General features: G+C 39.2%; 1 protein-coding gene across 2 annotated transcripts in view; it reads left to right on the top strand.

The window, feature by feature from the left end:
* olfm2a (olfactomedin 2a) overlaps positions 1-5210 on the top strand; it is an 88945-nt gene extending 83735 nt beyond the window's left edge. For both annotated transcript variants that reach the window (XM_084113912.1, XM_084113911.1), the window contains exons 5-6: positions 22-128; positions 4227-5210. In XM_084113912.1, coding sequence (XP_083970038.1) covers positions 22-128; positions 4227-4901 — 782 coding nt within the window. In that variant the 3' untranslated portion in view covers positions 4902-5210. The remainder of the gene's footprint in view (positions 1-21; positions 129-4226) is intronic.
* Positions 5211-22442: the final 17232 nt, after the last annotated feature.

Raw genomic sequence — 22442 nt, 5'->3', positions numbered from 1 at the left:
TCCCCTGTGTTCTATCGCCAGGTTGCGGGAAGCTAACTGGCGTTAGTAACCCCATCACAGTTCGCGCCTCAGGGTCAAGGTTCGGCTCCTGGATGACTGACACAATGATCCCCAGCTCCGATAATAGGGTAAGAGCGACCATACCGCAACACTCTATCACTCCATCACTGCCACTGCTATGAGCCGCCTCTCCCCATAGACACACAATCACTCACACACACACACACACACACACACACACACACACACACACACACACACACACACACACACACACTGTGACTGAGTCAGTGTTTTGGTACAGTGAAGCTGCTCCTCAGCAGTGAGAACTGAGTCACTGATGGATGGTTCTTCCACCATTTTCTCCCTCCCTCTCTCTTTCCTTCTCTATTATTCTCATACTCTCACTCCATTCTTCCCTCAATCCTCACATCTCCTGTCAGAGCCACAGTCCCCATATTAATTACTCCAACAGGGGGTTGGATATTAACAACTTGTTTAGGCAAATGCCAATCACTGCCAGGAATTACTAGCAGCCAGAGTTGTCCTGGGCCCAGTAATGAGCGTGCCCAACAAGGTCCATTAAGGCAGTGTTTCCCAACCCTGTTCCTGGAGGCACACCAACACTACAGATTTTCAAATTCTCCCTAATCAACCACACATGATTCAACTGATCAGCTTGTTAGTTGATGCTTCAATAACAAAAATGGATGGGTCAGATAAAGGAGAAATCAATAAATGTAAACTGTTGGTGTGCCTGCAGGAACAGGGTTGGAGAACAAGCCTTTAAGGCAGAGGTCTTCAACCCTCCTCCTGGAAACTGTCCAGCAAAGTTAATATCCAACCTGAATTTCACACTAATGTGATTTTCAAGCGATCCTAAAGAGCTTGATTAGCTTGTTCAGGTGTGTTTGATTAGGGTTGGAGCTAAAATCTCCAGGGCCAAATTTTTCAAACGTAATTTTTCAGATTTCGGATATCGGATTGGATCAAATCTTGAAAATGGGTTGTTCAAAAGAAAAAAGTATTCTGAAATCAGATTAGATCACAAAATCCAAAACGTTCTAGTAAGATTGGGATACCTTTGATCCAAAAAATCTGGATTATACTGATCCCACAAAATTTTTATAAAACTTTAAAACTTGACAACTCACAACACAAATATATGTTTTTATTTTGCTCTTGATTAGTTTAACTGTTAAAGGGTAACACTTTACAATAAGGTTCATTAGTTAACATTAGTTAACTACCTTAGTTACACATGAACTAAGAATGAACAATACTTCAACATTTATTAATCTTAGTTAATATTAATTTAAACATTTACAACGCTATTAAAATCAAAGGTTGTATTTGTTAACATTAATGGACTGTGAACTAACGTGAACACACAATGAACAGCTGGATTTTTATTAACTAACATTAACAAAGATTAATAAATACTGTAACAAATGTCTTGCTCATTGTTAGTTCATGTTAGTTAATACATTAACTGATGTTAACTAATGATCCTTATTGTAAAGTGTTACCTGTTAAAGTAATAAATCAGAAGTAGACATTAGGCTACCAAGCCTTTCAGTAGCCTACAGTTTGGTGCCATAAAATAATCCCCAAACAGCTGTAAATATCATACAAAAATATTATATTTAATTTAAAATGTTTTTTTAATCACTGTTTGTAAACTACATTGGCATAATCATAAGATATGAACCAGTCAAAAGTTATTTTCTCGGGTGAACGCTACGCAAAACTTTTTAGAGGGAACGCAAAAGCATTGAAATATTAAAAACTGGCACAAAAGTAAGAAGGATTACCTGATCCTGGATAGCAAAACATGGTATTTCCAAATCCAGATAATTCTGATCCAGATTAAACTTTTTTGAACAACTGGGCCCAGGACAGTGGGTCCCCAAGAGCAGGGCCGAAGAGCTCTAAAGTGTGATCTACTCATTGGTCCAGATGTGAGGGGGCCAAATCATATAAACCTATATTGTCCACTGGCTATGCTAGTTTTGGTGACGACCCTGACAATGTTGGTGGAGAATAGGATTGAAGAATTAAACAAATTGGCTCTTTTTTTTATTTGAATTTGAATATGGATGACAAGAATTCAAAACATTCAATAGTAAATTCTGGGAAATTAAGTGTTCTTACCTAATTTATTTCTATCTATCGTTCTATCATTCTAGCTATTGTTTTCTCTGTCCGTGAAGTCTTCAGTCTTTTTAAATTTCCACTATAAAACGACTGACATGTAGAGAGGACAACAGGCAATGATCATCAATTATTCTCTTCCATGGGGGCATCTAAATTTATACTGCAGGCTGAAAGTTCATCTCCAATGATACAGTCCTTTGTCTGTGACTTTAGTGATCGCATCACTCGCCAATATCAATCAACAATCATGTAAAGTGACAAATACATCACAGCAATGGAACTAATGGTCATACAGTATCAATCAAGCAGGCATCCTCTGAGCATTCACCAATCCTTAGATTCACCAAGTCACACACGGCGTTGCTGGTTAAGCTTAAAGATGCAGATGCCAGCATCCAAAGCACAACATATGGCATTTTATATAGAAGAGAACACGGGGGCGGAGACGGCCCAACCACAGTATGACCACAGCTCCACTCGCTGATCCACAGGGACTCGTTGAGCCCACAAAGGAAATGCTATACTTAATGTTTCAATTATCCTGCCTGTCCATAAGTCACCTGCTCTCCTCCTCTCCAGTCACCACACAGCCCCACAGTAGCCTAAAAATAAAAATGCACAGCATCTCTCTGTGGAATTAGAAATGGGGGAAGAGGCAGGGAGGGAGAATGCAGGAGGGAGGGAGGAAGGAGGAGAGGAGGCAAAAGATAGCAGGGGAGCGTTAAATCCTCAGAGGGGCTTCATTATGCAGGAGAAAGAACATAATAACCCTCCTAAATAAGCTGACTGTCTGAAGTTTCATTACGATGTGTTAATAAAGAGTGCACAGAGCATGGCTTGGTGAAGATGGGGGCACAGCATGGCTATTGTGTGCCTGATAGATACTTCAGCCTCATACTGTACAGTGATGGCGAGTAAGGAGAAGAGAGATGGGGAACTGCTAACAGGATTGATTTCCTGTGAATGTGGAGTGGAAAAGGGCAGGGAACAACTGCTGCAGCCAAGTGCAGAGCACATACAGCATCTCCACTCCCACACAGAGAGCAGATCAATAGATTTGACAACACACACGCACACTGACTGTGCACAGTGACAGACACTGCTGGTTACACAGGAAGAAAGGCTCTGCTTTCACTCTCTCAAAAGTAAGTCAGGAGATGGCGTCTCTTTTGATGTACTGTACTTTCATCCAGGTATATGCTTTCTCTACCCCATTCTCTGCACACAAACCCCAGCTTTCATTTCTAACCTGGTTCATTCTTATACACACCATAAGTCTGGGACCGTGAAAATGCTTCTATTTTGCATTCTTTTCTTTTTTGGATTATTTGTGATTATTAACATGTCTAAATATCTCATACATCCCCATTTAGCTTTAATGAATGCCACAGGTTTGTGTAAAACCTGATTATCCTCCAGCATAATTTGCAAATAATCCAAAGAGCATCTTGTGCTTTAATGGAAACAAGAACATCAGTGCTTTTGTACAAAGAAGTTCACTTCGTCATGGAATATGGTTTGACCTGGAAATTCCTTAAAATTAAGAGTTTGTGTAAAAGGTTTTTCGTAGTTTTATGTAGTTGCATTATTATATTATATAACATTTTTAAATTAGTTTTCAACTTTTCAATTTACATTTATTTGTATAGCGCTTTTCACAATACATATTGGCTCATGGAAGTAATGAATACATGTTTGTTGCAGACTTCTCCATTTTATTTTATTTGGGTTTTTAATTTCTGTTTTAGTATTTTAGGGCTGCCAAAGTTAATGTGCTAAGCAGTGCTAAGGTAGTGTTTAACAGCATTAAAAAAAATGAGTACAGTTTTGTGTTATTGTTATTTACTGGCACTTTCATGTTTAATTCAAGCAGGTTGTAAAGGTTTCAAGTCTTATAGTATACCATGTATCAAAACATTTATTTTACAGTAGTTTTGGAGTCAGGAAAATGTACTTTAGTTACAAAAATACAAAAATATCTGCATTTTTTTTTAACACTGCGTATAATAACAAGTATATAAATTTTAACCTTCATGCATTTTACATTTGTATATTTTATTCTGTCTCAGGTGTGGTCGATGGACGGTTACTTTAAGGGACGTCGTGTGCTGGAGTACCGCACAATGAATGACTTCATGAAGGGCCAGAATTTCGTGCAGCATCTCCTGCCCCACCCTTGGGCCGGTACGGGCCACGTGGTCTACAACGGCTCCCTCTACTACAACAAATACCAGAGTAACATCCTCATCAAGTACCACTTCCGATCTCGAAGCGTCCTGGTGCAGCGCAGCCTTAGCGGCGCAGGCTATAACAACACCTTCCCCTACTCCTGGGGCGGATCATCCGACATCGACCTCATGGCTGACGAGAACGGGCTGTGGGCCGTCTACACCACCATTCCCAACGCTGGAAACATCGTCATTAGCCGTCTGGAGCCTCAAAGCCTGGAAGTGCTTCAGACGTGGGACACAGGCTTCCCCAAACGGAGTGCCGGCGAGTCGTTCATGATCTGTGGCACGCTCTACGTCACCAACTCCCATCTGGCTGGTGCCAAGATCTACTTCGCATATTACACCAACACCTCAACCTATGAGTACACAGACATCCCCTTCCATAACCAATACTCCCACATCTCCATGATGGACTACAACCCCCGAGAAAGAGTGCTCTACACTTGGAACAACGGACATCAAGTCCTCTACAACGTCACATTGTTCCAGGTCATTAAAACAGCTGAGGACTAGGTCATGTAGACCTTACAAACACATTTGCTCATACACAAATGTACACACACTGATATGCCCACACAAATCTCACACTTATACAAAACATTAATGTGGAGGAGGACATGACTAAAGCTTAGACTTTTTTACAGCATTCCAAACTTCATAGAGTGCTATTATTCATCTAATGTTCTGAAGGAGAGCGAGGTTGGTACTGGTAAATGGACTTGGACTGAGCCTTTATTTTCTTTCCTGTGATGATTCAGCATGAGTACTTTCTTTTTATTTGTGGAAAAAAAAAAGAGTAAATAAACATCAAACTTTACCATTTTCAAGTTTCATCTTTTTCTTCCCTTTGCTTCCATTGGTTGCTAATGGCTGCATTCTGTAGTGAAAAGTTTGTGTAAACGCCTGTTCGCTCGGTATTCTTTCTCTAAACTCCATCTGTAATGTAATTGGAGATATGCCTCAGCAGGATGAGCCGAGCTCCCCTTGACTGCCTCGGGATGAGAATCTAGCTCCTGTTTGGTGTCAGCCGTCCTGAGGAGAGACGTCAGTCAGGAAGAGTTCAGTGACATGAAGGGCTGAAAGGTGAGGTGGCAGAAGAGAAGAAATGGGAGACAGCGGAAGGATGAATAAAAAGCAACAGCATTGAGTTGGACAGATGAGGCCCCAGGCTACAGATGCTGCTGCGGTTGTTGTTGTTGTTTGCGCCTGCCAAGTTGCAATCTGTTTCCATTTTTCTTACAAGGCACGCCTCCTCAGCAGGCTGTGTTAAAATATTAAATTAGAAACCGTGGGCTTGTCCAACTACCATTTAGATGTTTTCTTTATTTAATTTGAGTTATGCCCAAAGTATACCTTCCGCATTCCGCTTCGGCTCACGGACAGTCTGCATGAAGTCATTTTTATCATCTGCATAGTCCGCCGATGTCAGTGCAAAATATCCGCTCATTTTTCATGTCCACATGGACATCAGTGCAAGTGCAAGTATTTAAGCACTTGAAAAGGAAGACTCACTGTGAATGTGGTTCGAATCCATCAAATCTCACTTATGGTAAAGACTAAAGAGAGCATTCATACTGTGATTTTATTAACTCAAAACTTCATCGTAATGGCCAATATACTCCAAAAACAATCAACTCTATTTATTCATTTATTTCTACCAGAAAGACTCGGGAGGCAAACTAACGTAACAAGTATGTATTTATTAACAGCCCAGCAAGCATTATGATATAACGTTCTTTGGCGTAGGCCCCATCCGTAGCTCGTAATCCGAGGATACGGAATCTGCATTTCCTGCCTGAAGACGAAGGCAGGGGTGCAGCCGACCCCCTGGGAGGTATGGGAAGGGACCATCCTGGTGGTGGTGGTGGGGAGGATAGAGGAGAATGTAGGCGTCAGCATCTGCGAACTCAGACATGTGTAAATACCGATCTTTTATACAAGTATTAGAAGACGATTGGATAGATGAGAAGGTAATAAGTGACGTAACAATTGAGTCTTCCCGGCAGAACTTACGCTAAAGCTATCATTTCTGATGTCAGAAACCCATTAAAAGACAACCGTCCACAATTCCACATCAACTTTGATGTCTGGAAACTTGGCCCACCCAGTCACATTTGTAGGAAAGATACTGTTATTCTTAAAAAACAGAATTGACAAGTACAATTTTGAAAAGTTGCAAAATGCTGTGCCGTTCCTTGCTATGTGTAGCACCTACAGCTCTGCGTATTCTTCTGAAGGTTCCCAAGATTGGAAACAAGCAGCTGAAATTTGCTTTTTACTTTTACTTTTTTACATTACTGATCTTAACAAATTGTGTGGCACATTTCAGAGCAGATTGTTCTGTGAATCTGTCATAGCTGAGAGCTGTTTAAATAGAAGTCTTAAAGGCACAGAAGCAATTCATTCAGAGGCAGAACAACAAAACTGTCAAACTAAATGATAAACCTAATGGTTTTACTTTACCCCCTTTAGCAGTAATAAAGGTAGAGGTAGTAATTGTATAAGAGTGGGAGTCAGAAGAAGTGAGGTAGAAAATTATGCAAATTCAGCAAACTGGAAAGATTTTCAGATGCCACTGTCTCCTCTTCAGTTCTCCTGTGAGTTCAGCACACTATGCAAAGAGCAGCTGTGCATGAATCCCACATGAATCACTGCATGCCTAACCAGCACGTAAATGATGCAGTAGCCCAATTGCAACAACAGGCACGCGTGATGATTTTACACTAAGAGTGTTTCAGCTACATAACACCTGTGTCCCTTTAATAAATGATGAATTGGCTATCGAGAGTATCAAGAGCCAGAGAATGTCATTCTTGACTATAGTGAAAGTGAATTTGCATCCAAATAGTGATTAATCAACGTGGAATTAAACCAAAACTTGATATGTGGTCTATTGTGTTTCCCATTTTTATGAATATTCCCATAGTAAAGCACAATAGGGAGTAAAATTGAAGAAAGTGAGAGAAAAAAGTGGAGTGTGGATAGACAAGTGTAATAATTAATGTGGCATTGATCATTAAATCAGGTGAGCAGCTCACAAAAGAACTTTCTGTTATCTCTTTTTGCAATACAGAATAAAATAAGAAAAAGAAAAAGACAAATACCAACAACACAGCGCTTTAAAGTTTCAGTGCTTGAAAGTGACTCATGTGATGCTTTATTTGCAGCGCTACCTCACATAATATGAAGTTGAATATGCATAACGAAAACTCATTTGCATTTATATCTTCATTAAGTGTGATTAAAATTTGCCTCAAACCCTTTCCAAATGTAATTTCTGGTGCATTTACTGTATACTGGGCTTTTAATTCTAAGTGCCATTCGATCATGATCTGATCACCAAAAATGCATGTTAAGAGGGCCTTTCTTCTTAACATAAATTGGTCTTTTTCAAACCATAATTAGTTCACTGTGTTATTTTGATTAAATTGAACCTTCTTACAACTACCAATAAGAATAGAGTTCCCTCAACACCCACTGTGTTATTACTTCATAAAATCCTATGTTGCTTAGAATCGTGCTGAAAAAAATATGGTTCACAGTGCATTTTCAACATATTTTCTTCTGAGATCACCGTGCTACACATGGCACAAATGAACTCCACTAAGAGTGCTGCTTAATCTTGCAGTGCGAATGCTGCAACCTGTTAATATGGCAGATGAAGTCGATTTTTGCACGGTGTAAAACAGACTTTCTACAATTTACAACAAGGTAAATAACAGGAAAATAATCTGATGCGTGTCACACTGCGGCATCTAAGACTGGTGAAGACTTCTGAATAATTGTTTCATTTGTATACGTACAGGGAATTAAAGCTTTGATGCAGTGAGGCCGCTAAAAATAGAAATCATGCTGAGAATGCGGCAATGCTTTGAAGCCGAGCGAAAGAAATCCAAAGAAAGCTTGTACACGCTCCCTTTCTTCTCCTTTCTCTTTCAGGCACAAACATGCACCTAGGCCTCATGAATCTTGATTGTGGGTGGAACAACATTAGCACAGCCACATCTCTTATTTGAGTGCCTCAAATCAGCAAGGATCCCTCCTGAATAAAAGATGAGCATTTAACAGCCTCCACTGCATCTATACTGCGTCCTTTCTCTTAAGACTAGTGCATTGGGACTACAGTAAACCTTCAATGACACAAGCAAAGCTGTCTGTTAGCATCCTGCTTCATGTCTGTTTAAGTGACGGAGGTGATGTGATGGAGAGAGACGCACTCACCCTTGTGATCGCACGCGTCTTCGCGTGTGTTTGTGTGAGTGAGACATCAGTGTGTTTCACAGAACACCTTCCGTTTCTCAGTGAGGCTGCAGCCGGCCCAGCATGCACTGCTGTTTAATTAAGACTTACAGCCCAAATGGCGGGCATGACAGCTGTTTCATACGCAGCCAATTAAAAGAGCTGCAGGCCCTTCCCTTCCACTGCAGTGTACACTATCTCTTATTGTAAAATGGCACACCCTTTCTTCTTCACATAAAGCACATCCTAGGACAACTGAACATGCAGCGTCCAACATTAACACTCACTTGACAATTTGAGTAAAAAATATATATAATACAAGGGCTTTGTCCAAAACCTTGAGAGCTTGACTACATAGAAATCTGTCTTCTATGGTAACCCAGACAGCAGCATAGTGTCGGCCGAGCTATGGATTCCACACGGCCCAGATGTGGGCCGGATCTGGGCCGACACTATGTTGCTGTCTAGAAAGTGACCAATTAGGAAAGCTCCAAACAGACAAATAGCACTCCTCACTTGAAGCACGCAGAAAATTGGTGTCACAACTGATTTCACTAGAGGTTTGCATTAGCATGTTGCTAAGCTAACATAATACACAGAAAACAAATACACTGTAAAATCCAACAGTGATTCTAATTAAGACTTTTTTAGTTAACTTTACTTAATGTCTTAACTTAATTGTAAAACTCTAGTAATCTGTACTATTCACATACTATGCTTTGTTTACTCAGAAAACATCACATAAGCTGACTTCATAAAATTGATGTTGATTTTCCTAAAATGTTTTATTATGTCATTATTATGGCGATTAGTGTTCCCTTTGGTTGGGCACTTGGAACTTCATTTATACTATTGTAATTCTCTTCCCATTGATGCATTGATGCAACAAGAAATCAGTTATTTGGTTTCAAAGAAAGAGAAGTAATCAGACGTCATACTGTGCTTGCGGCACACATTCTTAAATCGCGCGTTCAAATCAAATAAAATTTTATTAAAAAAAATAAAAAAATAAAATAAATTAAAATCAACCAAAGAGCTGTACAAGAAAATAAAAGGTAAAAATAAAAAAATGAAACAAATGTGGCGGTGTGTGCTGTGTATCACTTCATCATATATAAAGAGCAAATGAAATTAAGAGAATGCAACATCATAGTTATATTTATCAATAAGTGAGTCATGAAACTGCCAAAAAGTACCAATGAATTATGCAACTGGTAAGTTGTGTGTTAGTTGGGAAGGATTTGCATGCAGGTATGATGTTCATACTATTCATCAGGATCAGTGTCTATATGTTTTATTAACAGTTCATGCTAATATTGTGTATTTACCATTTCCATAACCTTAACCCAAAACAATACTTTATTTTACTATGCTATTTTCTAGGGCTATTTTTGATGACTGTGGTGGCTCATACCAACTTACAAACTTTATTGCATTATGAAAAACTATAGTATGAATGGGATACAAATTGGATATAAATTTTAACTTGTGTTAGTAATATTCTTAAGTAAAGTGGGACGGTTGGCCTACTAGCGTGTGGCAACCATTTTTGAGAAATATATTAGCTTGGTTCAAATTCCTAAAAATTTGGATGGCGGCTTAAAGACCATGGGAAAATGTGGGTCCCATGTCAAAATCAGTTGAGAACCACTGATACACAGTATCGCTACACCACTGGATAATGTTTGGGGATGCAGGTTGGCAAGAGGCACCACTGTTTATAATGAATTTGCCCTTCAATCTTTTTGTGTACTGTCAACAGCACAAGAGGCACTTCAGGTTGAAATTAATTCTGGTGCTCTCAAAAGTTTGGGCAGCTGTTTCACCCCCTTGAGAAAGAGGTGTAAAGAGGACAGACAAGAGGAAAGCAGGTTGTAATAGGTTTTCATTCTCCTCCTTATCTCCCACGAGACACCACTTCGTAATTGCCCTCGTAATTGCATTTTTTTTATACACACATTGATTGGTACTCCTAGCTCTAATTTCATTACATGCTGATTTGTGAAAGACAATAAAGCAGAAATATTTTGCAGCGCAACCACAGGTCATTTGTCTTTATAACCCTTCTGCTCAAACATGCCACACTCCACTAAGGCAATAAAACCATTACGGCTGGTTTAATAATATAAAGGTTGCCGTGAAATCGGGTTTGACGTCATCGAGGAGATGCTGCAGGTGTCTAGGTCAGAGAGGTGGTTATGTGACTGTGTGATCTCGGAATGGTTTCAATAGAAAGAGGACAAGATGAAGATAAGTTCATAGAGAGATCAGGTGGAATAAAGATGCCCTGAGCCCTGCAGCGAGAAAAAAATAATCCTTGCCGGTACGGCTGCTGATAGCTATCGGGTAAGAATAGGGTAGCAGGCCAAGCAGCCGTAATAGGAATCCAGCTGCTCAGCCAAGCCGTGCAGTAAGTATGATTAAAGAAGTAGCAGGACCGGAGCTTCACAAATAGAACATTCATAATCCGCCAGTGTCCGTCTCAGACAGTATTACCTCTACTTCGTTCCCTTACAAACTCAAATTCTGGTCAGACCAACAGCTGCATTGAATTTGTGAGCAGACTCCATACTGTCAACTATCGAATTTCCCATACCCTCCTCTCTAATACACCTCTCTCTGTGGGAAATCTGTTTTCTGGACTGCCTGTTTTCTCCCAGAACCCCTTGAGTGTGCCATCTGTGCTCGTGTTGTTGTGGGAGTGTGCGTAGGTGTGCGGGGGCTGGATAGACGGGCACAAGCTAACCTACACCAACAACAGGGCAGAGCACGTTTTCAAATCATTAACCAACAGTTTCGCAAGGGAAAACAGTATCTCTGAGCCAGGACCAGACAGAATCTGAAGACTTGTTTTTAAGCTGATTTTGTCAACATGAAATCAAAATCAACCCAATTTACATCCACACATAGCCTGAGGTCGTCATACTCAGATTCTAGTCAGGATATGAGTCTGATACTGCTCCATTGGGCTGTGATTATGGGGCATGTTTCAACTGAACCAGGAAAGAAAATGCCTCTGCACTCAGTTGGATAGACCTACAACCAATCAGAGCAACGCACGCTGGAAGAAGTAGAAGAAGAAGATGAGTGTAAACCATAGACATAATAGAGAGTAGACGCCCTATTGGCCACTGGGCGCGAGAAATGCGGCCACCATCTTGGACCGGTCATACTCCTAGTTGCATAGCAGCAGAAGAAACAAGATGCCAGAGCACTGTGCAGCATATTCCTGCTCAAATCAGCGGACCATCGCAAACAGGGTTCGGGGGATTACTTTTCACAAGTAAGATTTAACATTACCGTACTATTGGTTGTATTTTGTGAATAGAATATTACCAGAGAGTTGAGAAGGAGCAAGGATCTTTGATATTACTGTACTGAAATCGTAGCCAGCTAGCTAGGCTATGTTTACTGAACCAGCCGGTGTTCAACCGGCTATGAACTGAAACTTGATAAGTCATATTCCATAACACTGATTTAGATTACAACTGAACCAAGAATGCTATTGTAGAAATAAAACAAATATTACTGGTATAACATTGGCCAGCGAATTTTACACAAGTGGCACAGACTGTATTATCAGTAGGCGTGTTTCCATTACAGATTTGTGCAAAACTTTTGCGTTTTTTCTAAATATCGATAAAAAACTATTGCGAAATGACGGCGTTTCCATTAACCGATGTTATGCGACTAAAACGTCATTTTTTTCCTCTCGCGATAAGTCATTCCAAAAATCATGGCAATGGACGTTGGTAAGTTTATATATATCACAGCCACGTACCGCACTAGACATTATTATTATTAATGGAAGGAAACGTATAGGCGTGTTATCCAAGCATTAATGGCAAGGAAAGACCCTTATGAGCGGCACATATGAGGTGTTTCAAGGGGTTTTCTCACTCATTTCTGCTCCGAGGTCTTGATTGTGGCATTTCTTTGAGGTTTAGAATCCAGTATTTCTGTCATTCTTTTGTCTTTTATGAATTTAATAAATAACTGTCTCGTATTCTGTCCAAACACACCGCGCCAGTCAGGTGACTGTAAATGCACAAAAACCATTTCCATTGCAGTTTTGCGAAATATTCCTTTTTCGAATTGCCTGAAAAACCACCTCATGCAAGCATAAAAACTTTTTTGCGATAAATGGGAGTTTTTGCGAAATTGACGCGTTTCCATTGAGCGTATTTTCAATTCGCAATTTCAATTTGCACAATTTGAAGGGCAATGGAAACGCGGCTAGTGTTGGGCAGTCGCTACTTGTAGCTTAGCTAGTAATTTAGTATTTTGGTGGTAGCTTCACTATTTCCTGAATCAAGTAACTTTTCAGTAGCTTAACTCCTTTATTTGTCAAGTAGCTTGGCCACACAAGCTACACTTTTCTTGTCATGTGAAATTAGCGCAACTTAAAGTAGCTTCCTATGTAGTGAACTAGCCTACTGCTGTGTTTGTGTTACTTAGCTTCAGTTCGGTATTCAGTTCGGTATGATTAATTAAATGCGCTGACAGCTCATTGCACCTGCCAAACAGATTACACTGAGTGGAGCGGGTGACCGGTCCAATATGGCGGCCCCACGGCTCGTCAGCGCCAGTAGGCAGTAGCGGTCGATGCAACGTCTACTCTCTTTTATGTCTATGGTGTAAATGATCTTTGCCGGTGTTGTAAAAAGAATTTAAGGATACACAGAGTACTTACCAACAAGATCATAATTTTTGAGAGAAATAGTAAAGGTGAATGCATATACAAAAAAGTTCTCCGTTTAGGATTAGAACTCGACAATACAGCAAACAAATCTTATCGCAACTCAAGCGCTCTTTGGTGACGTGGATGATTACGTTACTGTTGATCATCTGTCCATCATCGTATAAAGCCCGCCCTGACAATTTGATTGGTCCGAACAGCTCTGGTTCGAGCATAATTGCTCCACAACGGATCAAGTCCAGACCGAACTTCCCGATCGCAAATGTTGTGGGCGGGGCTAAGTTCAGATAGCATCCAGGCTAATCCACACAAGTTATCTGAAAGAAATTTATATTTGTCATCGTAATATTTCATAGTAAAAGGGAATTGTCATAATTTACCCTCATGCCGTTCCAAACACCTACGCGACTATTTTTGTTCATCTTCGAAACACAAATTAAGATATTTTAAATGAAATCTGAGAGATTTCTGTCCCTCCATTGACAGTCGAAGCAACTACCATTTTGATGCTTCAAAAAATTCATAAAGAGATTTTATAACTAATCCATATAAATTGAGCGGTTTAGTCCAAATTTTCTGAAGAGACACGATCGCTTTATATGATGAACAGATTTAATTTAGGCTTTTACTCACACACAAATTTGCTCTGCCTGCTTGATCTGACATCACCATATAATCATGTTTCACGCAGAAATGTGTACAATACATGAGTAAAATGACATCACACCGATGTCTCACTCATTTCATGTTCGTACAATTTGTTTAAGGGAGTTGAGGGTACTTCATTCTTATTGATAGTTGTACGCAGGTTCAATTTATTTAAAAATACGTAAAACAAACACAATATAGGTAGGGATTATTTTTTTTTTTTAAATTCTCTAAAAATGTAGATTTCTGTTACTGCAGATTCCATGTGGACCTGCATATTGCTGCCAGTTTCTACGAATACACTACACTTGTGTGTGCCATGACTTGACTTTTAAAAGCATGCCTTTTTAAAGCCTTAAAGGCAAAAATCCTGTTGTTTTTTTCTTTGAGAACCATTATGCTAGATTAACTAATATGGGTGTAACATTCCTGTTTCGCATGAACATACAATGTCCTTCTTGTAAAAATGATACTAACTGGGTAATAACTAGGTACTAACCCTGAACCTAGCCCTAAACCTAACCCATGTACAGGTAGTTGCCTTCCATTACTCAGTACTTTCATGGGTTGAACACCTCCTTTTATTAACCATTTTTGTTTTTTGGGGGGGGGGGGGTTATTTTTAAAAAAAGTTTGAGTGTCAGTACCCTGTTCATGTTAAATTCTGGTTAATATACTGCTTGATGTGTTGAAAATGAGAAAGCATAAAGTTTCTCTTACTTTGAGACATGTAACATTACTTAAAATGATGTTGTATCCCATCCGTTTAAGTATCTGCAGGAAAAGTCTGGAGCTCTGAAACAAATGACCGGCCTTTGTGAGAGCTCTCAGTGTTTCAGTGTGATTGAGTTGTTCTCTCTGCCTGAGGATTTGAAGCAGTCACAGTTCAGCAGAAAGAGAGTCTTTCCTCTCACACAAGCCCTGAGATAAATGAGAGACCTGTTGGAGAGCAAATTAGAAAAAGAGAAAAAAGACTGTCTGGACTATAGTGCAGCCACAGGCAGAGATAAGGAGAGAAGAATTCGAAGAGACAGAGAATAAGATAATGTCTAAAAACAACACAACAACTAATTTGCCTTTGCAGAGAAATACAAATTCATAGAGGCCAATCTCTAGGGCATCTCATCAGACGAGCACAAACACTGAATTCATACCGTATTCCTTTTGCATTTCTGCTGTATAATGCAGGCGTAACGAATACAGCTGTCCCCCAAGCTGTCACATAAATCTTTATTATGTATATGGACTTCAAGCGTCAATTCACCACACATCCCATACATAATACATCAAAATATACATTAAAAGACAAGTGCCTGCAAGTTTATAAGCTCTGCTGGAATTCGTAAGTATATAACGTCTCTATTACCAAGACGCTACAAGATTATGCTTACATGGCAAATATCAGACACTTGAATCCCAGAGTGAAGAGTGTGTTTCCCACCATTATTCCTCCAATGTGTCATTTTTCCAAGCTGAACAAACAAAACACAGCTGAAGGGGGAGGAAATGTAATAGGTGATGACTCCTCGCCCAGAAATGCCTCATGCGCACAAATTCATTAATATGGAAATTGGGGCAAGGCCACGATCACGACGCCTTACTGATCTTGTTATTAAATTAATTTCCTCCAAACAAGCTGCCGCCGCTGCTGAACTAGTCAATGGAGATTCCTCTTGTCTGTGAATTTCAATGAGCCCTATCAATTTTGCATTCATCACAGATAGCCAGTGTCAACGGGAGAACCGGGAGAACGGCACTGCGTCTCCAGCCTGTCACCATATCCCAACACACACAAACACTGCAGTCATCACTCCAGCGCTCACATGTCCTTCGTCATCGCGGCTTGCCGACGACGGGCCACGCAAGACCCCCCGCGGGCCCTGTTCCCGATCTCTCCGAGTCAGCTAAAGATTCCACTCACGTATAATCAGTCTCACACACTCTCAGGCAGTTAGTTATTTTCCTGACTTCACCGAGGAGGGATGCTGCAGTTCTGTCTCTGAGAGCCCATTTCCAAAGCTCTTTACCACCAATAAGGTGATAAAAGGGTGTCAGAAGTGTGTTGATGAAGATCAAATACCATTTGGAGCAGTGGTTCTCAAACTTTTTTGGGCCACCCCTATCCATTATCCAGGTCCCCATTAACCTGCTGTGTGCTTGCGGCATTCTGAAAAGTTTTGATGTTTTCAACCGACCGCGTCGCTTCTATTATGAGCGCGCTAGCCGAGCGCCTACATTTAAAATAACGAATTTGCACACCCACAAAACGTGATATGTGAACGGCCCGACTGGTTTGAGTCAGCACTCGGCACCGCTGCAGAGTAGCACAGTACCTGCACAGTCAATACGCCTGCAATTTTGTTTATTTACCGCTAGAGCACCAAAAGTCACGGACTGCAGCTTTCATATATAATTAATATAAATATAATTATATATATGTATATATGTATATATATATATATATATATATATATATGTATATGTATATATGTATACATGTACAGTATATATATATATATATATATATATAGGCTAATTTCTACTTCAGATGACTTTTTTGCTCTCTGGGAAACTATGATAATAATATTCCCACTGTTCAGTCAAATCAAATCTGTTATTTGGCTTTATATATATATATATATATATATATATATATATATATATATATATATATATATATATATATATATATATATATGAAGTATATATATAGTATATATATATATATATATATATATGAAGACTTCAGATGCAAAAGCCTCTAAGTGCCATCTGAAATTTTCTTCTAAAATGAGTATTTTTATCAAGCTCGTATATTTAAGTTCAGTAATTTCACTTTAATGACAATTAATATGTAATTTTCATTGCCATTTCAATTTCAGATGGCACTTAGAGGCTTTTGCATCTGGCGTCTTCATATATATACAGTGAGGAAAATAAGTATTTGAACACCCTGCTATTTTGCAAGTTCTCCCACTTAGAAATCATGGAGGGGTCTGAAATTGTCATCGTAGGTGCATGTCCACTGTGAGAGACATAATCTAAAAAAAAAAATCCAGAAATCACAATATATGATTTTTTAACTATTTATTTGTATGATACAGAAAAATAGGCCCACAACATTAAAGATCCAGTGGTATATTTAACCGTAGGCATGGGGTACTTTTTATCCCTGTTTGCTCCAAACCCATCTAGTGTGTTAGCTGCCAAAAAGCTCTTTTTTTCGTTTCATCTGACCACAGAATCCAGTCCCTTTTGAAGATCCAGTCGTGTCTGACCACTTAATATGCTGGAGTTTATTCGTGTAGGAGCGAGGAGCATTTTTCTTGAAACCCTCCCAAACTGTTTGATTTTTTTTTAATAGGCTTTCTGACCCCAAACTAATCTCTGCAATTCTCCATCTGTGATTATTGAAGTCTTTGGCCACTCAAACTTTCCTCCTCACCATCCATTAAGACAATATAGACACACGTCCCCTCCCTGGCAGATTCGTAACATTTTTACTTGATTATAACTTCTTAATTATTGCCCTGATGGTCAAAATGGGGATTTTCAATTCTTTAGCTATTTTCTTACAGCCACTTTCTATTTTGTGAAGCTCAACAATCTTTTGCTGCACATCAGAACTATATTCTTTGGTTTTACTCATTGTGATGGATGATTAAGGGAATTTGGCCTTTGTGTTTCCTCATATTTAAACTCCTGTGAAACAAGAAGTCATAGCTGGACAATTTCATGTTTCTAGTCACCCTGGTGTGCTAAAAAAGGTAAATATTAATGGGAATATACTTCAGAGATATTTTACACATAAAAAATTCTAGGGGTGCCAATAATTGTGGCCAACCTGTTTTGGAGAAAAACATTTATTTCATAATGTGATTTCCCCCCCACTTTCAATTCTTTTACTTCAATGAAAGGTTAGATTTTTGCCAATTTTTTGAATGAAAGATCAAAAGGATAAACGATGCAGATTTATTTTTTACAGCCATTTTTGATCATATTTACCAGGGGTATGATTAATTCTGAGCACGACTGTACATACATAAATATATATATACATATATATATATATATATATATATATATATATATATATATATATATATATATATATATATACATATATATATACATACACACATGTATGTATTTTGTATTATACGGTGTACACAGTATATCAAATACAATATAATAAAAACATACATATACATAAATATATGCACACATATCTATGTATTTGTGTGTATATAATGTATGTGTATATATATTGTACTATATTTTGCAAGTTCTCCCACTTGGAAATCATGGAGGGGTCTGAAATTGTCATCGTAGGTGCATGTCCACTGTGAGAGACATAATCTAAAAAAGAAAATCCAGAAATCACAATATATGATTTTTTAACTATTTATTTGTATGATACAGCTGCAAATAAGTATTTGAACACCTGAGAAAATCAATGTTAATATTTGGTACAGTAGCCTTGGTTTGCAATTACAGAGGTCAAATGTTTCCTGTAGTTTTTCACCAGGTTTGCACACACTGCAGGAGGGATTTTGGCCCACTCCTCCACACAGATCTTAGATCAGTCAGGTTTCTGGGCTGTCGCTGAGAAACACAGAGTTTGAGCTCCCTCCAAAGATTCTCTATTGGGTTTAGGTCTGGAGACTGGCTAGGCCACGCCAGAACCTTGATATGCTTCTTACAGAGCCACTCCTTGGTTATCCTGGCTGTGTGCTTCGGGTCATTGTCATGTTGGAAGACCCAGCCTCGACCCATCTTCAATGCTTTAACTGAGGGAAGGAGGTTGTTCCCCAAAATCTCGCAATACATGGCCTCCTCTCCTTAATACAGTGCAGTCGCCCTGTCCCATGTGCAGAAAAACACCCCCAAAGCATGATGCTACCACCCCCATGCTTCACAGTAGGGATGGTGTTCTTGGGATGGTACTCATCATTCTTCTTCCTCCAAACACGTTTAGTGGAATTATGACCAAAAAGTTCTATTTTGGTCTCATCTGACCACATGACTTTCTCCCATGACTCCTCTGGATCATCCAAATGGTCATTGGCAAACTTAAGACGGGCCTTGACATGTGCTGGTTTAAGCAGGGGAACCTTCCGTGCCATGCATGATTTTGAAACCATGACGTCTTTGTCACAGTTCTGTCACCCTTGTTCTGGGTTTTCTCTTGGTTTGTGACAGAGCTGTGACACTCCCGGTTTGTCATGTGTTTGTGTTGTTTGGTCTGTTGTGAGCACATGGCTGTCATGTTATTTCCTTGTGCCATGTGCTCTCCTGTCTATTGTCTAGCCCCTCCCATCTTGTTATCCGATTATTGGTTAATTTGTTCCACATGCCCTTCTCGTTACCCTTCTTTGTTTGTTCCCCTATTTAGCCTCCCTGTGTTTGTAGTCCTGTGCTGGTTTGTTTGTCCTAGTTGCTTGTTCCTGGTGTTTCCTTCCCGTTTTGCAATCTGAGTTTTTGAGTTTGTACCTTGTCTGCAGGTTAATAAATTTCCTCTGCATTTGAATCCTCGTCTCACATTCATCCATTTCGTGACAGTCTTAGTGTATTACCAACAGTAACCTTGGAAACGGTGGTCCCAGCTCTTTTCAGGTCATTGACCAGCTCCTCCCGTGTAGTTCTGGGATTTCTCACCTTTCTTAGGATCATTGAGACCCCACGAGGTGAGATCTTACATGGAGCCCCAGTCCGAGGGAGATTGACAGTCATGTTTAGCTTCTTCCATTTTCTAATGATTGCTCCAACAGTGGACCTTTTTTCACCAAGCTGCTTGGCAATTTCCCCGTAGCCCTTTCCAGCCTTGTGGAGGTGTACAATTTTGTCTCTAGTGTCTTTGGACAGCTCTTTGGTCTTGGCCATGTTAGTAGTTGGATTCTTACTGATTGTATGGGGTGGACAGGTGTCTTTATGCAGCTAACGACCTCAAACAGGTGCATCTAATTTAGGATAATAAATGGAGTGGAGGTGGACATTTTAAAGGCAGACTAACAGGTCTTTGAGGGTCAGAATTCTAGCTGATAGACAGGTGTTCAAATACTTATTTGCAGCTGTATCATACAAATAAATAGTTAAAAAATCATATATTGTGATTTCTGGATTTTTTTTTTTGATTATGTCTCTCACAGTGGACATGCACCTACGATGACAATTTCAGACCCCTCCATGATTTCCAAGTGGGAGAACTTGCAAAATAGCAGGGTGTTCAAATACTTATTTTCCTCACTGTATATATATATATATATACATATATATATATATATATATATATATATATATATATATATATATTACATGGCTTGGTTGAATTCTAATGTTGAATGCGGTCTGTTATTTCTTGATAACAGACCGCTGCTAAGTATAACACACCGTTGCTATGAAAAACAGAGCATTGCTATGGACGCAGGATTCTAACCGTAGAGACAGAACGGACTATTTTCTTTAGCAGAAGCAATACAATCATTTTTAAATCAATACATTTCTTTTTAAATCAATATTTTGTGTCAAATTATTGATTTATTTAGTAGGTAGCCATGTAATGGCTTCACGTCGGGGTCCTGATCAGCCTGTCGGGGTTGTATTCGCTATAACAACCGCCTCGCTCTACATTATCCCTTACATACATATCAGTGTTAACGAAATGCAACGGTTAATTTGACATTCAAAATTGAATTATGTGGCTTATCGCAAATAGCAGCCAATCAACGAGGAGCAGCCAAAAAATGCAATGGTTACAAATTTGACATTCAAAATTTAATTAACAGCAGCTGTACCACGAACAGCCAGTCAGCAAACAAGAATTATTCTTATCAATTATTTTCAACGGAGAACATTAACAAAGAAAAAGCAGAATTATTTATTTGAACTTTCGAATTCGCATCTTTCGCATCTTTCACAAATTAATCTGTGCTTGATGTTTTTCTGCTTATTTCTTTACTGCAGGTTGCAGAGACGTTAGTTTCAGCCGTAGTGCGACTGAGGCATGCAAGTCCAAGCGATTGCGGTACTTAGACTGCATGTGGATGTGACAAGAATAAACATATATGAACAATAACATTTTTATTGTATTATTTTTAACTATCTTGAAACTATCTAAGCAGCGTTTCCCGCTCAGATGTGACAGCGGAATTAATACATTACCAAAATGTGATTACAGAATATATTTAAATTATCCATCAAATTGTCATTTTCTTCTTACAGTCTTGCGAGCCTATAATGCCAATAATGTCTGACCAGTAAATTACTTGGTGAACAAAGAAAATATTTTGCCATTATTCATTGGCATTAGTTAATGCCTAAAAATTTAAGTTTTACCTTATAAATAAAATTTAGTTTAATTAATTTTAAAATTCGTTGCCGGAGCCAATGGGAACATGATTTATTGTAAATATTTGAAAATATATAAGTGGTTCTTAAGTCAATACTTGTTTAATGGCTTGTCAACTTTCCATTCCTCCGCTGCGTGTAGATTAAAAAGTTTGTCGAGAGAAAGTTAAGTTGTCTTGAGAAAGCTGGACCAGATAGTTTTGAAGAAGTGATTCTAGTCAGCGCTGGATTCTAGCCACCACCGGATTGTTGTCAGCGCGAAACACATTTTTGAGCATGCGAATGCTGATTCTTGTCAGCGCTGGATTCTAGTCAGTGCTTGAGCGCTGGTCTAAGACTGGAAAAATAATAGAATCCTTGCGAAAGAAACGATACATAGCTTACATGTTGCATTACACTGGCAGATTTTAGAATGTAGTAGGCAGTTATTTTGCAAGTAATTACATGTTTAATCTTGTCTCGCCTGGATCTTTGGTGTAAACTCGTGAACACCTGAACACCCTCCTTTCAAAAATCTTGCTTCCAACGCCCCCGCTGGACTCAGGCGTACTTTGTAATTAATTTCCCTGCTGAAAATTCCTGCAGGGCTGGTTAGCAGCATATGTTGGGTTATGAAAGCCTGATGTCTCAGATGGCACACCCACAGATCGCCCAGTCTGTCACTGGCTGCCTGATGCATATTGCACAAAAAAAATAAAAAAATAAAAAATTGCGAGAACTTTCTTGATCTGGCAGGCTTCAATATGATTGGCTTATATGCCATTTTCAGGAGTTGGAGAACACAGGCTTTCCACCTGGAAACTAATGTAACAGGTTGCTACAGTGAGGAAGGCTGCTGAGAAAGAACTAATCATGCCAAGGTTTGCCAGGTTATTGGTGTCAAATCTTTTGATAAACCTAGATAAACACATTCCCTTAAAAAGTAGATTTACATTTTTAGTTATGTCTGTAAAAAAAAATATGCATTTGAATGTACAAAGATCAAAGCCTAGTTTAGCTTGCAGAATCCTTCAGGACAGTAAACATTTATATTTATGAATTGTTATTATTAATATTAATTGACAATGTGTACTTATAGGAAAGGGATAGGATTGGGGTTAGGTTTAGGGTTAGTTGCATGT

This window comes from Abramis brama, assembly GCF_963993115.1.
Source record: "Abramis brama genome assembly, chromosome: 1".
Taxonomy (NCBI): Eukaryota; Metazoa; Chordata; class Actinopteri; order Cypriniformes; family Leuciscidae; genus Abramis; species Abramis brama.
The sequence above is the reverse complement of the archived record's forward strand: the minus strand, read 5'-3'. Positions and strand labels throughout refer to the sequence as shown.